This window comes from Equus przewalskii, chromosome 21 (assembly GCF_037783145.1).
Source record: "Equus przewalskii isolate Varuska chromosome 21, EquPr2, whole genome shotgun sequence".
In the NCBI taxonomy this organism is placed as follows: Eukaryota; Metazoa; Chordata; class Mammalia; order Perissodactyla; family Equidae; genus Equus; species Equus przewalskii.
The window spans coordinates 48652214-48672610 of NC_091851.1; the positions used below are offsets into that span (position 1 = coordinate 48652214).

The 20397-nt window shown below is 46.5% G+C and overlaps 1 protein-coding gene across 15 annotated transcripts in view; it reads right to left on the reverse strand.

Annotated features, from left to right (window-relative positions):
- Positions 1-20397, reverse strand: part of DIDO1 (death inducer-obliterator 1) — a 57641-nt gene that overhangs the window by 16580 nt on the left and 20664 nt on the right. For 6 of the 15 annotated variants that reach the window (XR_011530890.1, XR_011530889.1, XR_011530888.1 and 3 more), the window contains exons 2-11: positions 19400-19577; positions 18755-18850; positions 16918-17758; positions 15831-16152; positions 13258-13470; positions 11879-12092; positions 1965-2439; positions 1672-1831; positions 485-601; positions 266-370 (exon numbers count right to left, since the gene is read on the reverse strand). Coding sequence is in view for 11 of the 15 variants with exons in the window: in XM_070588597.1 (XP_070444698.1) it covers positions 266-370; positions 485-601; positions 1672-1831; positions 1965-2439; positions 11879-12092; positions 13258-13470; positions 15831-16152; positions 16918-17756 (2445 nt within the window). In the remaining 4 variants the exon portion in view is untranslated. The other 9 variants (XR_011530891.1, XM_070588605.1, XM_070588606.1 and 6 more) reach the window with 5 other exon arrangements.

A 20397-nucleotide genomic window follows, 5' to 3' on the forward strand; every position in this document is an offset into this window, starting at 1 on the left:
GCTGTGGCAGGTGTCCCGCATATAAAGTAGAGGAAGATGGGCACAGATGTTAGCTCAGGGGCAGTCTTCCTCAGCAAAAAGAGGAGGATTCGCGGCAGATGCTGGGTCAGGGCTAATTGCCCTCAAAAAAAAAAAAAAGGCCACTGCATATAAGTTCTTGAGAAATAATGCAACCACACATATTGTGATAAGCGCAGGCACCTAAAAATACTTGGAATGGGCTCAGTCTAGCTGCTTCTGCGACCATGGGGAGCCCGATGCTTACGTCTGAGTCCGACACTGGTGGCGAGTCTTCCATGTCGGGAACCGCCTCCTGCTTTGCAGCAGTCTTCTTACTTTCATTGTGCAGTTTAGGGCGGGGTTCCATCACCTGAGAGGAAAAGACAAACACAAGCCTTAAGCCTTCTTCTCTGCGACTCACTCAGGCCAGCAGTCTGCTAACTCACTTCTGGAGAGCCAAGCAGCCACCTCCCTCTGCACTCACAGGTTTTGTCGGTCTCTCTTTCCACACGGAAAGCTCTTTAGATACAAGTTCTTCCGGCTTCATTCTCACAAGTTTTGCCAAAGAGATTTCTTCACGTAGAACACGATGGAAGAGTCCCTATAAACAAACATGTTTCATTCACTCATGTGCCTGTTTGTAAGACACTAGAGAGGACATGGAAAAAACAGAGCATGAGAAGTCCCTGCCCAGAGGCCTGTGACGGCAGGACAAAGGCCTGAAGCTTCAGATCGGGTGGAGCAGGGCCTGACCTCATCCAGCTCCCCAGCAGCCCGGAGTACAGCCTGGGGGCCCCCACTGAAGAGCAAATGAGCCCAAAAAGCATGGGCACTAAGTTTGGAGAGCTGACCTCAAGGCCTACCCTGCACCGCCTGCGAGGAAGCCCTCCTCAGAGAAAACAGAATCAACCCAAAAAGGCAGTGTTAGGTACAAAGCTAGGAAGTGCCAGGGGGTCAACATGGCGAGGTGGACAGTCAGAGTACTTGACCCTGTTTCTTAACAGAGGTAAAAATTTAAGAGGCTGATGGAGAAGATGCCAGAAGATGGTGACTCCACTGTGCAGAAGCCACACTAGGAAAGCAACTAACCCCTTTTCCAGCCTTAACTCCCGCTGGATCCCACACACAGCTGCTGTGAGGACTAAGTGTCCCACACACCAGGTGTGAACAGCACCTGTCCAAGCGGTGAGCCCGGCAGGGATTGCTATTACTTATCATCAACCTAAGGAAACCCAAGGTAGCAGGCTTGCTCAGCTGATGCGGAATGATGATAAGGCAGAAAAGGTTGTCTGAAGCCCAAATACGGAGATACCCATTTCCTAGGATTAAGAATTTGAACTTTATTCTGGAGCCCATGAAATGAGAGCAATGTAATTTTACAGCCACGCTTAGAAGAGACTAATCTGGTGAAATAAAAGTGGACTTCAGGGAGCCAGAGACCCCCAGGATGCCAGTTAAGAGACGGAAGGGAAGGATAAACACTCTCCACACCAAGAACATGGGGCCCGCAGCAAGTGTCGCAGAGGATAAAAATACCCGTTAGCTTTCACTAGGATATAAATGTTCAAAATGCTGTATTTGGTCCATTATTGTGAAGCTCAGCTAAAAGAAACTAGCTGCAAGTTCACCTCCGTGACAGGAATGTCGTACCTCTGAGCAATCGACACACACCTGGTTTTTGGGATCCTTGAGGTTGAACATGATGCTGCGATATTTACTCTTGTAGCGATTGTCTGTAACTCGGAACAAGTTGAACATCTCCTTCTCGATGTGGAGGGCGATCTTGCCGACCTCGTTTTCTGTCATGATTAAGTCGTCACTGTCACTGACTCTATACGGAATCCAAACAGAACTTGGTAAACCACTGCACCTGCACACATCACACCGCTTACATGGTGGGGCAGTCCAGGATGACCACACTTTAAGTGGAAAACTTTAATAAGCAAATCAAGTAAACAGCTCACCTTTTCCACAAAATCTCCTTCAGGGAGCGTCTTATATTTTGCCGAATTTGCGAATTTGGCTGTGATGGGGCAGGGCTTGAGGTCCCCAGGCGTCCTGGGGCTGTAGAGGCCAAGGGAGCAGAGCTTGCCACCGGCTTCCTGATGGCTCCCACCAAAGCAGCAGAGCCCGGCAACTTTTTAGAAGCTGCTGTGGTAGTGACAGGCGCCAGCCCTGCCTGCTTGGCAGCGGAAACACCGCTGGAGGGGGCGGCCGGGAGCCACGGCCTCTTGGGTATGGTACCCTTGAAGCCTGAGGGCGACTTTTTGATAGCTGATTTGGCTGCCGCCATGTTTGCAAAATGAGGTGGCTTCTTTGGTACTAGATTCCTGGACGAAGGCTGTCGGCTGCCCACCGAAGACCCTGGAGGAGCCATTTTCTTGGGTGCTGCAGCCGCCATGGCTGTGTGCTCCTCCAAGCGTCTGTCCTCCTTCATGGCTGCAAAAGACACGCAGCAGGCTTAGTGAGGCGGGAGGACACACAGGCGTGCTTTGCCGCTGCCTTGAAAAGCACGCACCCCTTAAACTAGCAAAAGCTTACAGCATTACTGGATGAGATTTGGAGAAAAGGATTTTTAAAGTAATTATTAAATTCAGAAATGGAATGTGAATAAAGGCTGATAGCAATATTTATGATAGTGACCATACTTTATTTCAGAAAGAAATGCTTTATTATTTTATTAGATTAAGCCTTTTACTTCAACCAACAAACTTTAGGTATCAAAGGCTTGATTTAAATCATTAGCTAAGCTTGAAAACTGAAGGCAAATTTCAAATCATCAGAAAAAAGGTGTTTGGAAGAGCCCTTTCATTAAGAATTCAAGCACAATGTGTTTGTAAACATGAGTTAAAAAAAATCTTTTCAAGATGGATCAAACAAATTCTCTTTAAATGCATATTCTCTCCCTCCCCCCAGGGCCTTGGAAGGACTACCAAGTCCATTCTTGGGGGGAGGGAGGGCACTCAAAGGTGCTCACCATTCTCTTGGACAAAAGTCAATTGATCATGACGACATTAATAAAAGACAGAAAGCTGAGAGAAATTTGCAACATGGGGAAGTTCAATCACTTTTATACTAAGAGATGACAAGAATACAATATGCTGTTATATAAATGTTCCCACTTACAACCCTCTAGATAGAATAAATTATGGGTAAGATGATACGTTAGTGCTTGTAATCCAAACAAGGATTGTAATCAAAAGCTAAAACAAGAACAATATCAAAACCTCTCAACTCATACAAAAATCGTTATACGATGCTAGTACTTTCTTTACAGAGAGAGACAGCAGGCTAGAGGGCTGATTATGTTCAACCCTGTCACAGACCGTCGGAACAAAGGTCTTCGGCACAAGGACGACAATCCTAAACCAGCACCGCGGCCCCTTGCTCTCCGTGACACGTGGCCAACCAGAGCCACGCCGGGGAGCTGTGCTCAAGTGCAAGTGGCACCTTTACAGATGGTCCTCACTCTGGCATGCCACACAGAATGGCAGGAACCCAGAGAAGTAAATGGCTGGGAAAGGGTAGCCCAGTGAGTGAGCGAGGACACTATGTGGAGTGCCACCTAGGGCAGGCAGTCAAGTCATACAAGGGACAGACAGAGAAATCGCCTCCCTAGGTGCAAGCTTTTCTCAAACTACCCACGCAGCAGGGAGCATCAAAACTCCCAAACACTGAAGTTGGGGACTTAACAGATACTCCAGCAGTCTTTCAATTTTACCCAGGGATTAAAACCAACCAATTGATCAATCATCAGTCAGCTACCAGTGCTCCTTTTAACTGTCCCCAACGACCAGGGAGAAGGTCTGAAAAATCTGGGAAAAGAGGTGAGACTCCATCTACAAATAACGCCTGCCCCAACAAACAGCCCTCCGGAGGCATTCACAGCACCAGGGGCCCCAGCTCAGCCAATACCACCAGCCTTGGCCATCTTGGCAGAGGGTCGGAGCAGTCACCCTCAAGGAACTCCCTCTTTCAGCAGCCAGCGAGGCCAGTTCAGCAACGGGCGCTAAACGGCTGGGGACCTCAAGTTTTTTCCACTTTATAGTATAATTGAAATTACCTAATTTTGTGAAGTTTCATTACATGGATCCAAAACTTATGACAGTGTTAGAAGTGCTTTGTTATTATCAAGCATCAACTCTGACATTAAACCTCATATTTTCATCTCACAAAGCCTCCTAACCTCATGTCCCTGCCCACCCCTGCCCAAGGTGGCCTGTCCCTCGGACACCAGTGCTCCCCCACATTGCCATGCTTCCCAAAGACCACTGTGCTCTCCCAGCGAGCAGCCGGCTTGTACTCTACACCTGCCCTGCTTGTCATCACTCATGTCCACTGTCTCCAACAGTCACACTTCTGAAGGCTTCATTCCTTTAGGAGTTGGGTTTCTAAATAAAGCACACTATAAAGTAATGACAACGTCTAACAAGATAAAAAATAGGGACACAATAGGAACAAAGATAAAAACTACACTTCTACCTGTATTATTTCATCAGATCGAGTTTACAACCTTAAGGAGTTAGACATTTGGAAATTTATTTTTGCCAACTCAGATTTGGGTAACAAGGTCCGCAGCATCGAACCTGTGGGATTGCTCAAGTTCACGTTAAATAAAATGGATGGAAGCCCCTTTTCTTAGGGGAGGGGGCGGGAGTGAGGGAGAGGAAGAAACAAAGATGTAGCACAGCAAGAATCCAGCGCTAGCCGACACCAGGAGTCCGCAGGGAAGCCAGCCATCAGCAGTCAGGAAGGAATGAACTGGTCAGAATTAAAATCGAGACCTAAAGCCAGTTCAGCCGCAGCCTTTCACAAATACAAGCTTTGCTGAGTACCCTAGTAGCACACTTTTAAGTAACTCTAAGAAGCTGGCTTAAAGTGCTTCCAGAGACCTCCTAAGATGCCGGACTGTAACATACAGGATACTTGCGTGACAGAGCCTGAGACAAATCTCACCTTTTGACATTTACGCTGTTAGGTGACAAATTCGTATTAACTTCAAAAACGTTTGCTCACTCCAGGTCCCCAATCAGAACCTAAGATGAGTACTTCTACTGTTCTAAGGGGTGTTTTCTCACTCATTCAGGGAAAACCCAGTCAAGAGATTATTTTTAGGACATTCCTAATACACATGATTAAAATGACCTATTATCCAAGAGTGGTAAGAGTAAATGAATGTAATCTATTAACAAACAGGGCATGGCTTTCCTTAACCATTATGCTGTTTTATAAAATCAATTGCTTCTGCTTTTTTAAAGTCAACTTCTGCTATCCCTTACCTATGCCTCATATAGAAACAGGTATATATTTATAAATGGGTAAATCAGACTATATAAATAGGTATAATTAAGCGAATTATTGGTGAAATGTTCTCAAACAGCAACTTGGCTATGGCCCTCTTCTACTTTGAAGGTAAATATTTACAACATGTAAAAAGTTCTATCCAGCAACTGTTACAGATGCTGATCCAGTTGGTTCCACTGTAAGGGGGACTTGGGTTGGCTGGAATGACAGTGATGGCCATACAGTGCTGGAACGCTCTGACAGTAAAAGAAACTATCATTTTTGAGCAGACCATAATCAAATTTGCAAATCCTTCATTTAAATTCATTTCTAACTGTATCATATTGTGTATAAATTTACAGAAGGGCAAGGACTAACTTTGTAACCAACCAGAAAAAAACGTCCTCAAAAGCAGAAGCACGCTTGCACTCCAGGGTGGCTTCAGGAGACAGCTGATTCCCTCCACTGCTACAGATCCTCTGCTGGTCAGCAACAGCACTGTGCTGGCAGCACCAAGCAGAGTTAACTGCAGTGTGGACACAGGCACAATGCCCAAACCCCACCCATATCTGCCTACGTCCTGGATGGAGCCGGCCCACCGGGAACGTGTGCCAAGTCTGTGCCATTCTGGCAGCAAAGCTTTCTTGAGCTTCCACATCCTGGGGGCCTGCTTGTCAGGGAGGAAGAGCGCTGCCTCATTTCCAGGCCAGGTGATGACTTAGGGAGAAACTATCTCCAGGAGAAGCTGCTCCAGTGGGCCAGCCCAGTGTCCTAGATAGTTGTTTCTGAGAGTCTGGCCATTTGTCTGTAATGGAAATGAGTTGTTTGGGGTAAAGGCTGGCAGAGAACTAAGCAGGCCAGCGTGCACAGGGATCAGTGCCATTCTAATTGGCTAATTTCCCAAGCGTAAGACTGGGTGCCTCGTCACACTGCAATGTGGGCTGTGGTGTTACAGCATCGCTGGCCACTGGGTGGCACTGGAGGGCCTCCATGGAGAACTGGGAGGAAACAAGTCTCCACCAGAGGAATTGTGGTGCTGTGTTCATCTGGATAGAAGCTGCACAGCTGCCCAAATGAAGTTACAGCAGGACAGGGTGTAGACACGGGGCGCTTTATCAAGCCTGAACAACCCCAGGCTGTCCCAGATACCCACATCTAGTGACGGCCCCCTCACAGGTACAGTGACTGGTGAGAAACCAGAGGAATTGCAAATTGCTTTATACCTTTTGTCTTGCCCAAACTATGTGCCAGTTTACCCTAAGCATCCCCAGATAAAAGACTTCCAGTCATACTGATGGCTGGGGTGGGCCCACTGCTTAAGAATGACTGGCTGTAAAAGCCAAGGAAATCAAAAAGTGAGCTTCTGGCATGACAATGAGTGGGTCAGAAACAGTGGCCTCTTCCGCAGGTGCACCACATGGCGCAGGGAAGTATCCTACAGGTCCCAGGCCAGAGTGACCGCAGGCCTTTGCACAGGTGTCCCCTCCCTGGAACTACCCACTGACTCAGGACCCAGCATCCTGCTTCACACCATCGGTGACCTCCAAGCACCACCCACTCCCACTGGCTCCCAAATATGCTCCGCAGGAAAGCGAAGGCAGCTATCGCTGTAGGGACCGTCTGTAACAGGAACTGAAAATGAGGGCAGGGAAGACACTGTAGAGGAGCTGTGGAAGTGACAGAAGCTCTATTTTCAACTCCGCATGACATGTGTACAATGAGGCTTCCCACCTCAACTTTCTTAACTGTGTGAAAAATCAAGTTAACAGTAGCAGAGAAAATCATTTTGCTTTTGTGCCTTTTCTTAAATATTCTGAGTTGTTCCTCTAGAAGTACAATAAAGAACTGATTTGCTTTTACATCAGAAAACATGGATAATTCCCAAATAACCTCAAGTAAGCATAAGCTACTTCCCTGATGCTCTAGGACATTAGGATGTCCTTAGATGCGTCCATAACCAAACTGTCACGGTTTGGCTACGTCAAGCTTTTCCAGGAAGACTTTGTTCTCACTCATGTCCAGTTTGAGTGACCTAACGGAGAGGTGCATGTAGCTCGCTGTGAGAAATTGGCAGAAACAAGGATACATCTGGAGGCCGTTGCCCTTCCTCCTTTTAACAGTATCACACGCAGTATTTTGAAAGTTAACCCAAGGCCTGATTCACATTGGATTGGTAATATGTAATAGCACTGCTCAAACTGTCCTTCAACATGAACCATGAGAGGGAACTGTGAGCAAGGCCTTGTGGGGAGACGGGCACTTTACCCTCCCTGAGCCCTGCTGGAACCCTGGCGAGCGGTCAGCTGTGCAGTGCGCGAGCCTGGCTGCCAGACCGGATCCACCTGGGAGGGCAGCTGCTGCTTTCCCAAGACCTCGAAACCAGTTTGCAGGCCCACCCATCCCTTTAATAAGGTAACAACATCATTTGTTGGTGCCCCGACTGCTTACTCCAGCCAACACGCTAGGGGCACGTTAAGAGTCCCTCTACCCTCCCCCGTGAGCCCCTAGTCCCAAAGGGTCGCTGTCAGCAGGAGCCCTGGGCTGGGCACTGTGCCCACACGGCCGGGCTGTGCAGCACGGTTACCTTTGTGTCCTTCTCGCTGAACTCCTCCAGGCTCCCAGGAACGAAAGCTGCCCAAACTTTCATTTAAATAAATGAAAGTGGCAAAACTTCTCAACAGTCTTCTAAGTTTACTTCTTTAATTTTCAGAAGAATGTAACTGTGTGCATGGTGATGTGTAACACACAAAAAATCAAGAATATTAAGTATTTTACAACTTTATACAAATATACCTGAAACTTGTGTACTGGTATTGGAGAATTACAGCAGCCTCTTCAGAGGGGACCTTGGGATCTTTGACACCAATAATGCCACCAGAGACTTCCCTATAGTACTAGTCATTAAACATTATCGAGTAGTTCCACAGCTCCAAAAGGTCATGTGAAGGTCACCGAAGAGCAGATGAAGTAAGGGGGACACCCTACTAGAAACTTCCAGCCCACCCCTCCTCCCGGGGGGCTGAAGCACAAGAACTAAGGGGTGGCCCAGAGCACTGCTGAGGGGTTTCGTCTCCAATGTTAAAGTTTATGTACACGTGGAAACCTTTCCCTGACCTAGTTTTCTGAACTGCTGGCTTTTTTTCAAGCTTGTAAAAAGTAAAACACTTAAGAATACCCAAAGACTGCCACTGCCAACCCAGGAAACTCCAGCTGTACGGACAACAGTAAAAGTAGTTATCAAGCCAAATCCCTTTTCAGGACAAGTTTTGGTTGTTCCACTAACTGGGGGAAGAAAACTGGTTTGGATGTACAGTCTGGTTTGTCCCCAACCACATTTTATTGCCATGACAATTCTGGAAGAGACAGATAAAAATGGCTCATGAAACTGATAAAAACATGACTCGCCCTCCAAGGCTTTAAATTTCTCCCAAATATTCTTGGGTTCTAGCATCCCCCACATATTTAATTTTATTATGGGAAACTTGTTTCCTCTTATCATTTGTGAAAGGTGCTTTGGGAGCCCACACCATCAGTTATCCTTGTGAGACTCTGTGTTCTCTTTGATCCATTTCACCACAGCACGTGGACTATCTGCGAGGCATGCACATGAACTACAGGGCAAATTTTGTATCTGAGTAAGATGCTTAAAAAATCACCTGGACTTGGGATTATGGGTCCTGTCAGAGTTTTCCATTTGAATTTTCATGGCTAGATGAAAACTAGAGAAATCTCATTTTCTAGTCAAAATTCATTCAAATCCCCAGTGTTTCAAATCACCTAACAAGCCATTTAGGGAGTCCACAATACTAGGAAACTGGGCCTATCAATACGGATAGCAGAATTCGACTTCTAAATTCTGTCTAATAAACCAGGATGTTTTAGAACAAAGTTTTTACCCTTCTTCATGCCTTGACAATAATGAGAGGTGAACCAACAGTGGAAATGAAGAGAAAAATAAGAATCAGGCTACAAAAACAGAGAAATATCATGATTTTGGGAGAGAAATAAAATGGCAATTGTTTCCATAAGTTAAAAAAATTGTACAGATATCCTCAAAAACAATTTTAAAAACAAATCAGAGGAACAACTGTATGTTATTTGCATCAGCCTGAGAACAAGAAAGATCTACTCATACTTTCATGGGGAGAAGCAGGGAGGAGCTTCCATACTCAGCAAAGTCTTGCCCAACATTTAACAGGAGCTCCCCACCACTGACATTCACTGAAAAGTTGTCCCTGTACCCGTTACCCCAGGTCAGCACCAGTGGCCTGGGAAGGAGAGGGAAGAGCGCCTCCAGGAGCAGCGTGTCGGCTCTTTAAACAATGGGCACAAGGAGCTGAAGGGATAGGCCCAGACTGGATACACACCCAGGTTAACGTGGAAAACGCCTTCTCCTAAGAACTGTGCCAGCATCAGCTGCATCCTGAATCTCATCGCCCTCCACGCGGAAAAGCATGCTGGCAGCCAGCCAGGGAAGCAGGTGGGGGTCCTCGTGGGGATGCGGAGCTCTGGTGAGTGGATGTGGTGCTCTGTTCCCACACCTGAGGCGATGGTGTGGGAGAGGTGGGGAGACGGTGCCACCCCCAAGGCAAAAGCGGATATTCTACCAATGGCCTTTTACCCTTCTCCCAATCATCTTCTGGAAAGATGACATTCTGGATAACAAAAAATGATCAGAAGCAACTCACTCAAAAATACGTCCCTTAAACACGCTACAAATCTGGGGCACCCATCAGTTTTGATTTTGAGATGCAAACGTGCTGGGAAGAGTCCTCAGTCATGAGTCCGCTCCGACCTTCTGCCCACGGAAGCACGTCAAGCTTCAGCAAGGAGCTGTGGCGCAGAAAGAGGGAAGCGGTGGAGAGGAGAAGCCCCAACCTGTGAGCAGACACGGGCCTTCTCAGGATCTCTCCCCGCAGTTCCCTCTCCTCCCTCAAAACTGGGGTGAGGAGGACTAAGAATCAAGGATGAGCGCCATTCTTCCCATCTTCCCACCAACCTTCCACCCCTTATGCGCCCACAGCTCCACACTCAGGGTCTCAGGGCAGCTTTCCAGTTCCGGTTAATAGAGATGGAAATTACTGGACTGAAATCCATCACCCAGGGGTTTTGTGGTTATACCCCGGCCTTCCTTCTTTTTCTGTTATGTGCCTGTAAGAGCACTTTAGCTCTAAGTATTCCAATGCGACTCCTCCCCACCTGTTCACACGTGGGTGAGGCTTATTTTAGAGATGTTCATGACCTCTATAAAAGTGCTACTTTGTAGAGGTGCTGTAATTTCCTGAAAATTTGAGACACGTTGTTAGCATGAAATTCTTAGCTCAAACCATCTAAGGTGTATCGAGACTCATTTTAATACACCATTTAATTCTGTATTTAACAACTCATTCCTAAAATTAAAAAATAAAAAAATCCAGTATTGCTTTGCAATTTACTTGCAACTCCATTTCTTAGGTCTTGGGCTGTTTACGTTCCCAAAATGAGTATTCAGTTACCCGTTTTTCCAACCACACTCGATCCAGAACCCACCTACACAAGCCCCCTCCCTCGGGTGACCGGTCAGAAGGCGACTGAAGGGAGAACACAGCACAGCTCTGTAATCCGGGGAGTGAGGACCGGTCAACCTTTCGGTGCTTTTGAAAAAGGCACAAAACAGTATAAAAGACAGTATAAATAAAAGCTGAATAAAAAATAATAATAGAAGAAGAAGTGCCCTGTGGATCAATTGAAATTTCCAAAATTTAATTCTGGGGAGTTAGAGTGAGAAATTAGAATAAACAGAAGAGACTCAAGCTGCATGATCTAACCTGGGATTTCAAAGATCTGTTTGAAACGTCTTGATTTCATTCACTAGCACTGTGGGGCACGGTGTGAGCCAAGAGCCCCAAGAGGGATGCCAGTTACCCTTGGCCATGTCCCTCCAGTGAGGGCACTGCTCAAAGTGTATACACATCACACTCACTTACCTTGGAACCGAGGTGGCAGCAGGAAATGGCCTTCAAAACACCAATGTGTTTGTGTAGGTGTGTAGTATGTGAATTGGACATGAAAAAAAATTCCTGTCTGGTCAAAAATAATTTAACTCCTGAAAATCCTACTTAAGGTGAGTATTAGATGCAACACAAGTTTGCAGAAACAGACTTCCACAACATACAGAAGAAGTGATGACTGCGTGTGCTGGAAGTGATAATGTGGAAAAGCCCTGAAGCGAGTGGGGCTGCAGAAAACTGCGAGTGAGGCTGGGACATGGCATCCTGAGTGCTAGGCAGTGTGTCTACTCAGTCAGATCTTGTTGGAGAGAACACAAACACTTACCAGAGCCTGACAATGAGAACAGAGATTAAAGACATCAATCGTCAGGTGACACATTCAGCAATGAGGTTTGTACAGCTTTTTGGAAAACACTGACAGGAAGTCTCAACAGACTAAGGATGGGTACAGGGGCTCGAGAGGCATCTTGGACTCAGGCATTTGCTTCGATCTTTGGAGGTGCAGCACTGCACACGGCTAAACTCCTAGGTCTGGACGGCCCAAGTGGACGGCCATCCAGAAAGACTGGGGAGGGTCCAGAGGCTACCCCCTAGGTGATACATACATTTATACAACAGTGATGGCCAGGGGGCAGCAGTCTGTTCTGGCTTCACTGCATTGTAATTGTGGTCGCTTGCCCAGGACGGCGTGCTGCTTTCACAAGTTGTTTCCTTAATAAGGACCTCACTCCTAGAAGGGGCCACCATCGCCTTCTTCACGGTGTTTTCTTTCTTGTCTGGAGCTGGTCTCTTGTGCACAGAAGAGATTTTAATGCCTGCCTGGATAATCAGTAAAACCCCAATCATTAAGGAGGTCAGAAATTAACCTTCGCTCATTTCACTTTGCAATGGAGGTCACGATACGCTCTATTCTTGAGGTCATTTCAAGCCCCCTCACCACCCTGAGCTTGTGCACTGCGTCAGGTCAGCAGCAGGCTCTGGCTACACCTGCACACCCAGCAGACCCTCAGCATTCCAACGTAATATCCAGGACTTCAACACTTGAGCACTGTGAAGGTCCCTGACACAGAGGAACCTGTAACCCTGCTGAGGTACAAGGCTGCTGGGGTAAGAGAATGAACCACTTGAGTGAGGCAGTGAAACACGGCAAAAACAAAGTGGAAAGGGCCTCAGTGCGAGAATGCGCCCTACGAACACTGCTTGGCGCGAGGAGCGACACTTGGAGAAGAGACGGAGTACAAACGCCGTTTCCATGTTCTCCATCAGGTGCTCCCAGTGCTGTCATGCTCTTACGGTAAAGAGCAGCAACTGCTTCTCTGGCAGTTCTATGATTCAAAATTACCAGCCTTAAAAATTAAGCCATCGAAGGCTAAATAAGCCCTTAAAAATATTAAGAAAACTCTCTGAATAGCACTAGTTACGCTTTGTTTCTCATGAATTTAACAGGGACCAGAACGCAGCTGCATCAACCTGAGCCAAAACTCAATGAAGGGTCTTCAAGTGTATCAGTGCCTGTGATTTCTAAAACCACCTGGATTCTTCCCAAATCACATGTAGTATAAAAATGAGACAATTCTGAGAGCTAGGTCTTGAAGTGCAGCACACAGCCTTGCCTAGGAGCGCTCTCCCTTCCCGGCCCCCACCTGCCCGAGTCTACTTCCACACCAAACTCTCCTCACAGGACTGCAGGCGCATGGACCGCAGGCGCATGGACTGCAGGCTAGCAGCCCTGAAGCAGCGAGCCGCCTGGGTCTGCTTCACTGCATTCAGTCACTCATCCCTCAGCTAAAGGGCAGAGAAAAGAAAACGTCAGAATATATGCTCATCTGTAATTCTGACGAGAATGCTGGTGGGAAAGGTGGAGGACACTGTGCGTTGCTTCTGTGCCTGCTGTCCCCACACTCCACAAACCAATCAGCCAAGACGGTAACATTTACACACTTTTTGCTTCAACTGTTCAAACAGTTGGTCTTGTGCAACTTACCTGAACACTACATTTTGGAAGAATGAGCTTTTCTGGCTTCGTCTTGGTCTTTTCTTTAGGTTTTGGTTTTTGTTCTTTACCTGAATTTAGAAATTTCATGGTAGCTGCAGCATGTTTTAGAATGCAGTCATTGCTGCAGTAAACCGAGTCAGGCTGCGCCACGCTAGAACACCCAGGGCCAATACACTTTGAGGCACCAGGAGGCTCTACAACCTGCAGAATAAAACATGTGACTTCAAACAACGGACTTACCAATTCTAGCAGTTAAAATACTTTGTAAAAATCACTACTTATAATACTGAGATCACTGTTTTTAATCAAGAGACACTAACAATATTCTTAGTATAAATAAAAATGTGTCTTTGTTTATTCAAAGTACAGGAATCTATTTCCCCTGTGTAAGGCGCACACATTCTTAACTGCCCTTCACGCCATCTGTGGTGGCAGAACTCTAAGAGGACCCGAGGACACTGCCCCTGGCGCACACGATGGGATTTCACATCCACAATTAGGTTGTTATACGGCAAATGGGCAGGGATTTTGGAGATGTAATTAAGGTCCCAAACAAGATGATTGCTAGTTAATCAAAAGGGTCTGAGTTAATCAGGTGTAAACCCTTAAGAGGGCCCAGGCATTTCAGAGGAGAGGAGACTCCATTGCTAGTTTTGAAGAAACAAGTGGCCCTGCTATGAGAGGGCACTGCAGCCAGGCTCTGAGGTACAGCTGCCAGGTAAAATCCAGGACACTCAATTAAATGTGACTCTCAGATAAACAACAAGTAACTTTTTAGTATAAGTATGCCACAAAAATTGCATGGGACATATTTATATACCAAGCCATGTGAGAGCTTGCTTTTGGAAGTGGATCTTTCCCAGCTGAGCCTCTGATGAGCTCTTCAGCCCCCACTGACACCTGGGGTGCAGTCTGTAAGAGCCCGGGCAGAGGGCTCAGCTAAGCCAGGCCCAGGTTTCTGACCCATGGAAACTGAGCTGGTAAATGTGTGATGTTTTAAGCTTCTAAGCTTATGGTAATTTGCCCTACAACAACAGGAATCATTTATATACCACAAGTCTAGGTTGCTCTTGTTTACAAATACTAAAGTATGTTTTGGTGGTCAAGACAAAATATACAAGAACATATCCCTCAAATGTACCTGAGCAAAATCTTATTTCTCAAATTAAATATTTAAGATAATTGTTTTTCCTCCATAGAATCCAAGTTTTACTCAGAATAAAATTTAAGCTTATGTAATCTCAAAAACATTGACAATAAAGATATGAAATTAAGACTTTTCACATTAATTTACATTTCCATTAACTTTTCTTAATGACTAAATGGGCCATTAACAGTTACTATCACATTTCCGCTTAGTAACTCCTAATACCTCCATGATAGACGTACTTAAATGGCCCAGCCCTCACGGCCCTTTCCCCTCGCAGCAGACAGTGCAGGGTGCTACGGCACAGCTGCTTTCCGACGCAGCCACCTCAGTCTTCTGCAGGCCCAATAGCTGCTAAAGGGCAGGCAGCCGGGCTGGCCAGGAAGCTGCCCTCTCCACCAACCCAGCTGACGGCAATAGGGGCAGGACCCCACTTCAAGGCTGGCTAGGGCCTCGGGAAGGCCCAGAGTGAAAACATGGTCTGGGTAGGACCATCATGAGTGCCTGAGACGGTTCTCCTCAACAACAGAAGCTGAGGACACGTGGAAAACATGACCAAGAACTGTGGCCCTGAAGGGGCCTAAAAACCAGTTGGGAAGGAGAAATGAGTAAGAGCTGGGAAAAGAGAAAAAAGAGCTGGGACAAGCACTAGTGAGTGTCTGGGACTATTCCAGAGGGTCGTGTAGCAGATGTGAGAGGAGCCTCAGACACCGGGGCAGAGTTCCCTGGCCAAGGCTGTTCCACCACCACTCAGTGTCTCAGGGAGGCAGGCACAGGACCACTAGTTCTCAGAACATGGTGTCAGGTGATATATGTGCACATTTACTTCAGTAATTCAAAAATAACTTTGTTCATAACTGTACATCAAGATCAAGATTCCATTAATAAGAAAACTTAAGGAGGTGTCAGCCCTGTGGCCGAGTGGTTAAGTTCGTGCGCTCTGCTTCGGCGGCCCAGGGTTTCATCAGTTCGGATCCTGAGTGTGGACATGGCACCGCTCATCAAGCCATGCTGAGGCGGCATCCCACACGCCACAACTAAAAATATACAACTATGTACCGGGGGGCTTTGGGGACAAAAAGGAAAAATAAAATATTAAAAAAAACCAAACAAACTTAAGGAAAGACTAATTTTCAAAAAGTGAGTCCATTTAAGGAAAAAGTTAAGTCAGCACTAATAGTACAGGAGATAGATATGTTCCCCGATGGTGGCACACAGGAGGGCCGGTGAAGCAGAGCACAGGACTGTTTTTCCACCAGGGCTCAGCCCCACAGCAGACACCACGCCAGCTGCAGGGAACACCTAACTTGTTCTACAAGAGAAAACATCTTCTAGTCTTCACGTTTCTGTTGATAAGGAGTCTGAGCTCTCTAAGGTCACCCTCCACCACCGACCTTGGCAGACAAGTACTTACAGGCTGGAATATCTTGAGTTTTTTCTTGCCGCTTGGGTTTGCAGCTTTCTCAATTCTACCCTTTATTCCTTGGTCTTCGCTACATTTCTGCTCTACTGTTCCTATACTGGTAAAGTCTGTGCCATCAGCATCTGCAGGTCTAACTCTCGTGTCCTGCTGACCTGCGGTTTCTGTGCTGGTCTCATCCTGCACTTGCAGAATGGTGCAGTTTGGGCAGATGTAATCTTCCCCGTTCCTTTCCAAGAGCCTCCCTCGAGCCTCAGAAATGCCCACACAGTCTCCATGAAACCATTCTTCACATCGGTCACAGCAAATCATAAACCTGAAATTACAAAATCATGGTATACTATGAATGCAAAGCAGAGATAACACTCAATTTTAGACATACTAGCAAGTCAAAGTGGTTTCAATGCTGTATTAAAGTAGAGAGAACAGAATAAAGAACACTCATAGGTCTTCTCTTGATTTTATTAACCTTCAACCAGATTTGCTTCATATTTTTTGGCGAGTGGAGACTTAGTGAACTGCAGGCTTCATGGCATCGCTCCCTGGACACTTCAGCACTCACCTCCACAAAACGGCAACAAGGCCTTTATCCCACCTGACGGAACCAACAGTGATTCCTCACACTACCTGATACCTTATCAGAGCCAGAGGCTCTTGAGATGCCCTCAATGTCCAAACTATGGTCCAATCACAGCTGCAAGTGGGCATTACGCTAGGACAGTCTAGAGCAGCACGTCTCTGAGACGGCAGCAATGTCCTAGTCTGAGCTGCCTTGCATGCTCACCTTAATGCCCATGCTCAGCCTTGCATGCTCACCACTGGCTGCGTGTGGCTAGTGTGATAAGGCAGTGAACGGCCCTGTGGACAGAGGCCACCAAGGGAGAGTGTGTGGCTCCAGGCAGTCCTTACCCACTCCTTCTGTTTCTTTTTTGACAATGACTTACTCATTTTTTTCAACAAAAGTTACTCATTCAGCACAGCTTTAGAACTCTTTAAATCAAATGAATGGAAAACTCTGCTGTTTCCATTACTTGTATCTCTCTCAAAGTGGGGTGGCCAACACCCCCTCTCCCCAACCTACCTGTTGTTGTGGGGCTGACGACACATGCAGTACAGGGCGTTGGGGTCGTAAACCTCACACTCGGGCTTGTGTCTGACCGAGGCTCCAGGTTCTTCATCTTTCATTCCCTGAGCTGCTTTCCCTTCCAACTGACTCTCTCTATCGTCCTTCGCCCCCTGGGACACGGGCCCCTGGGCAGCCTCGGGCTCCTGTGTGCCAGAAAGTGAGCTTCCCGCGGCATCGCCTGCCTCCACGTCCACAATTTCCGCAGGATCCTCCTCCTGACGCTTCTTCCTCAGGCGATTCTGGATACCCTTCAGGGGCCTGCTGGCAGGCTCTTGTTCTCGCTTTCTTCGTAGGCGATTCTGAAGTTCTTTCAAAGTCAATCCATCACTGTCGCTATCAGAGGTGTCGTCCTCATCATCACCTCCTTTGGCCTTTGCAGAGGAGGCTGGTCGTTCCTTAACACCCCTGGAGCCAGACTTGGACCCACTTTTCATTTCAGAGGTGCTTTCTACGCTCCCTTCAGAGGCTGTTTCCACATCTGTAACTGGACAAGATGTTGGCTCACTGGAGTCCTCAAGGGAGACAGGAACATTCTTCCTTCCTCTGCGTCGGACTGTTGTGAGAAATTCTTCCACTCTCTCAGTCCGCTTTGGCTGTCTCCCACTGCGTCGCAGGGAAAGGCTTTGTTGTTGCTGCCGGGGCTGCTGCTCCAGAGAGTCCAGCTCTGCGTCCCCAGCGCCCTCCCGCTTAGCAATGGTGGTCCTTCGAAAACCCCATGTTTTCCTGAACTCTTTACTGGTGGGTTTGATGGCCTTGGGTGCGTCCTCATTGCTCGGGTCACCTTTCTCATCCATACCTAATGGTGAAACGCAACCAAACCACAACGAGTGTTAATGAGGTCACATTTCTTAGCCAATGACCACTAAACCCCTGAGCTCAAAGAGCAGACAACCTTTAATCGCACATGAGAGGGAGCACCACCCACAGGAACGGACGCTCATGAACACGGATGAAATGGAACAATTTTCTACCTACAAAAAGTGAAGATGTCTGGTAAAGCAAGTTATTTTGACCAGTGTTTCCTAAAATGTGATATATAAGGTGATTCAAAGTGATTCTTGAAGATTTTAATAGTTATATGTCTAATGTTTAATAGAACAAGACAGTAAGCATATCAAATCTATAATTATGTCATTTAACTGCTTGGAACAGGGTACCTGTCTCATAAAACAGGTAGTGGGGAAAACATTAATGAGTAACAATATAAGTGGTGCAAGGACTGACTGGAACAGTGTTAGTGTAGTGGATGAGAGGTGGCTGTGGGCTCTCTGGCCCTCTCAAGTGGAGACACGGGGCCCATCTGCCTCCCTGTGAGTTGGGATCACTGTGCACACAGAGCACAGTGGACAGAATGCTGTGCCAGTTCCCAGCTTAGCATGTAAGAGGACTGGCTGCTTCTCTCCTGGGTTGTGAAGCCCTGAGCTGCCACGTAAGAAGTCCGACACCCTGCTGGAGAGATCACGTGGGAGTGGGTGTTATGTTGGACCCTGCATCCAGCCCTGCTTGTGGGCTGAGTGCCAGGTGATCCCTGTGGACACCTTGTGGAGATAAGGATCACCCAGCTGAGTCCTGCTCAGCTTCCTGAGCCTCGACCAAGGATACAAAATGGGCGTTACTGGAGTCCGCTGGGTTCTGGGGTAGCTGTTATGCAGCAACAGATAACTGGGACACTCAGGAAACACCGACCTAGGCAACAGCTTTGATGTGTACTACTTCTTTCCAATAGATCATTAAAAGGTCATGTTTGTGAAAACTTTACTCTTATTTAAAACCTCAAAAAATTACTATATACCTTGAGAAATTTTTTTCCAAGCTGTCCAGGCTTCAATCACATTTAACTGCTAATAACGACTCAGATTTTATGCCGTGTTCCATCCTAGGGGAAGGACTGGTATAGAATGAAAACATTCAAAATATAAAATACACAAAATCGGAATCACATACAACCTAATTCTTTTTTCTGCTTCCTACTAAGTGTTGTCACTTCCCATTTCCCTGGTCCAGCACCGCAGATCCTGAATCCTTCACTCTCTAACTTGGCCCACATGCTCACAGGCCACTCAGAAGCCTAGCGGGAGTGGCTGTGGCATCAGGTGTGCCACCAAGGACCAGACCACTTTTCTGGTCACCTGAGATTTTCTGCAGGAAGAACTCTTCTCTACAAAATACAGTTCTAACCAAAGAGAGAATATACAATGTCAATGTATATGCACTAATATATAACCAGTGTAAAAATAAAGGGACACTCCAAAGCAAATTCTTAACACATGATTAAACGTTCATCTAAAAACCTTAGGGCTAAAGTTTGGATTATTTCAAACAAATATGAATGTTATATTGTATCAGTTTCTTTACATATAATGCTACTTTAGCAGTAACACATGATTTCAAATCTAAGTTAAAATTCTGTTGATGTTTAACACCACTGATACTTTACCTGCCCCAACACTGAAAGCCTGGCCACTTGTTCTGGATGTCCTAAATACCACAAAAACCTGGCCAATACAATCACTTGGTCCAAGTAAACAGCCAGGCCTCAAAACACTGCTGCTGTCAGTCACTGCTCACAAATAACAATGTAGATTATCTTGAGAATGTTCCCAGGAAGTGGGCTCCTAAAATAAAATAAGAAAACAGTTTATAGATCTTAAGTACAACCAAAACTACATTTAAAAAAAAAGGGCACCAAACTTCCCAAGTAATCTATTATTTGAGGGTACATTACGTGACCTACAAAGACATTCAGGGAGTCAAAAAAAAAAAAAAAGCACAAAACACGGTCCCCTTCCTTAAGGACTTCTAAAGAAGGGAAGATACTATGACCACTGATCAAATGGGAGAACAGGCCTGGGAGGGAGCAGCAAGCCTTGGCTGGCACCCTGGGGCGGCAGGGGGAGCTGGTGCTCAGACTGCAGAGGCCTCAGTGGGGAGGAGGGTCTCAAAGTCAGCAAATGGGTATCAGCTGCTTTCCAATTAGGATCCTTTACTTTTGAGATGGACCCAGCTCAATAAAACCCAACGCTTGAAAGAAACACCAACAAAACGTGAAAAGGCTGAACAACAAAATTATTACGAACGCAATTACTTAAAAATCCTTAATATTGTAGCTATGCCATCACTTTAGATTAAAACCTAAGAAAGATTTTAGAAGACTAATGTTTATGATTACTGAATATCAACATGGTATAGTTCATCCATGTGTATTTAAAAAACACGTCCCCTCCTATATCCTCTTTCAAACAGCCACGCCTAGTTTACAGGCTCACTAACCATGCCTGTGTTCCTAGATAAGTCCTCAATTTTATTCTCTTAACACATTTCCATTCTAGCCCCAAATCCCACTCCCCTGAGCTGAGCATGAATCTGGCACCTCACCTCTTCCTCGCCTCACTCCAACTGCCTTCCCTGTAACCAAGGTCTCCTTAGTGACCTCAG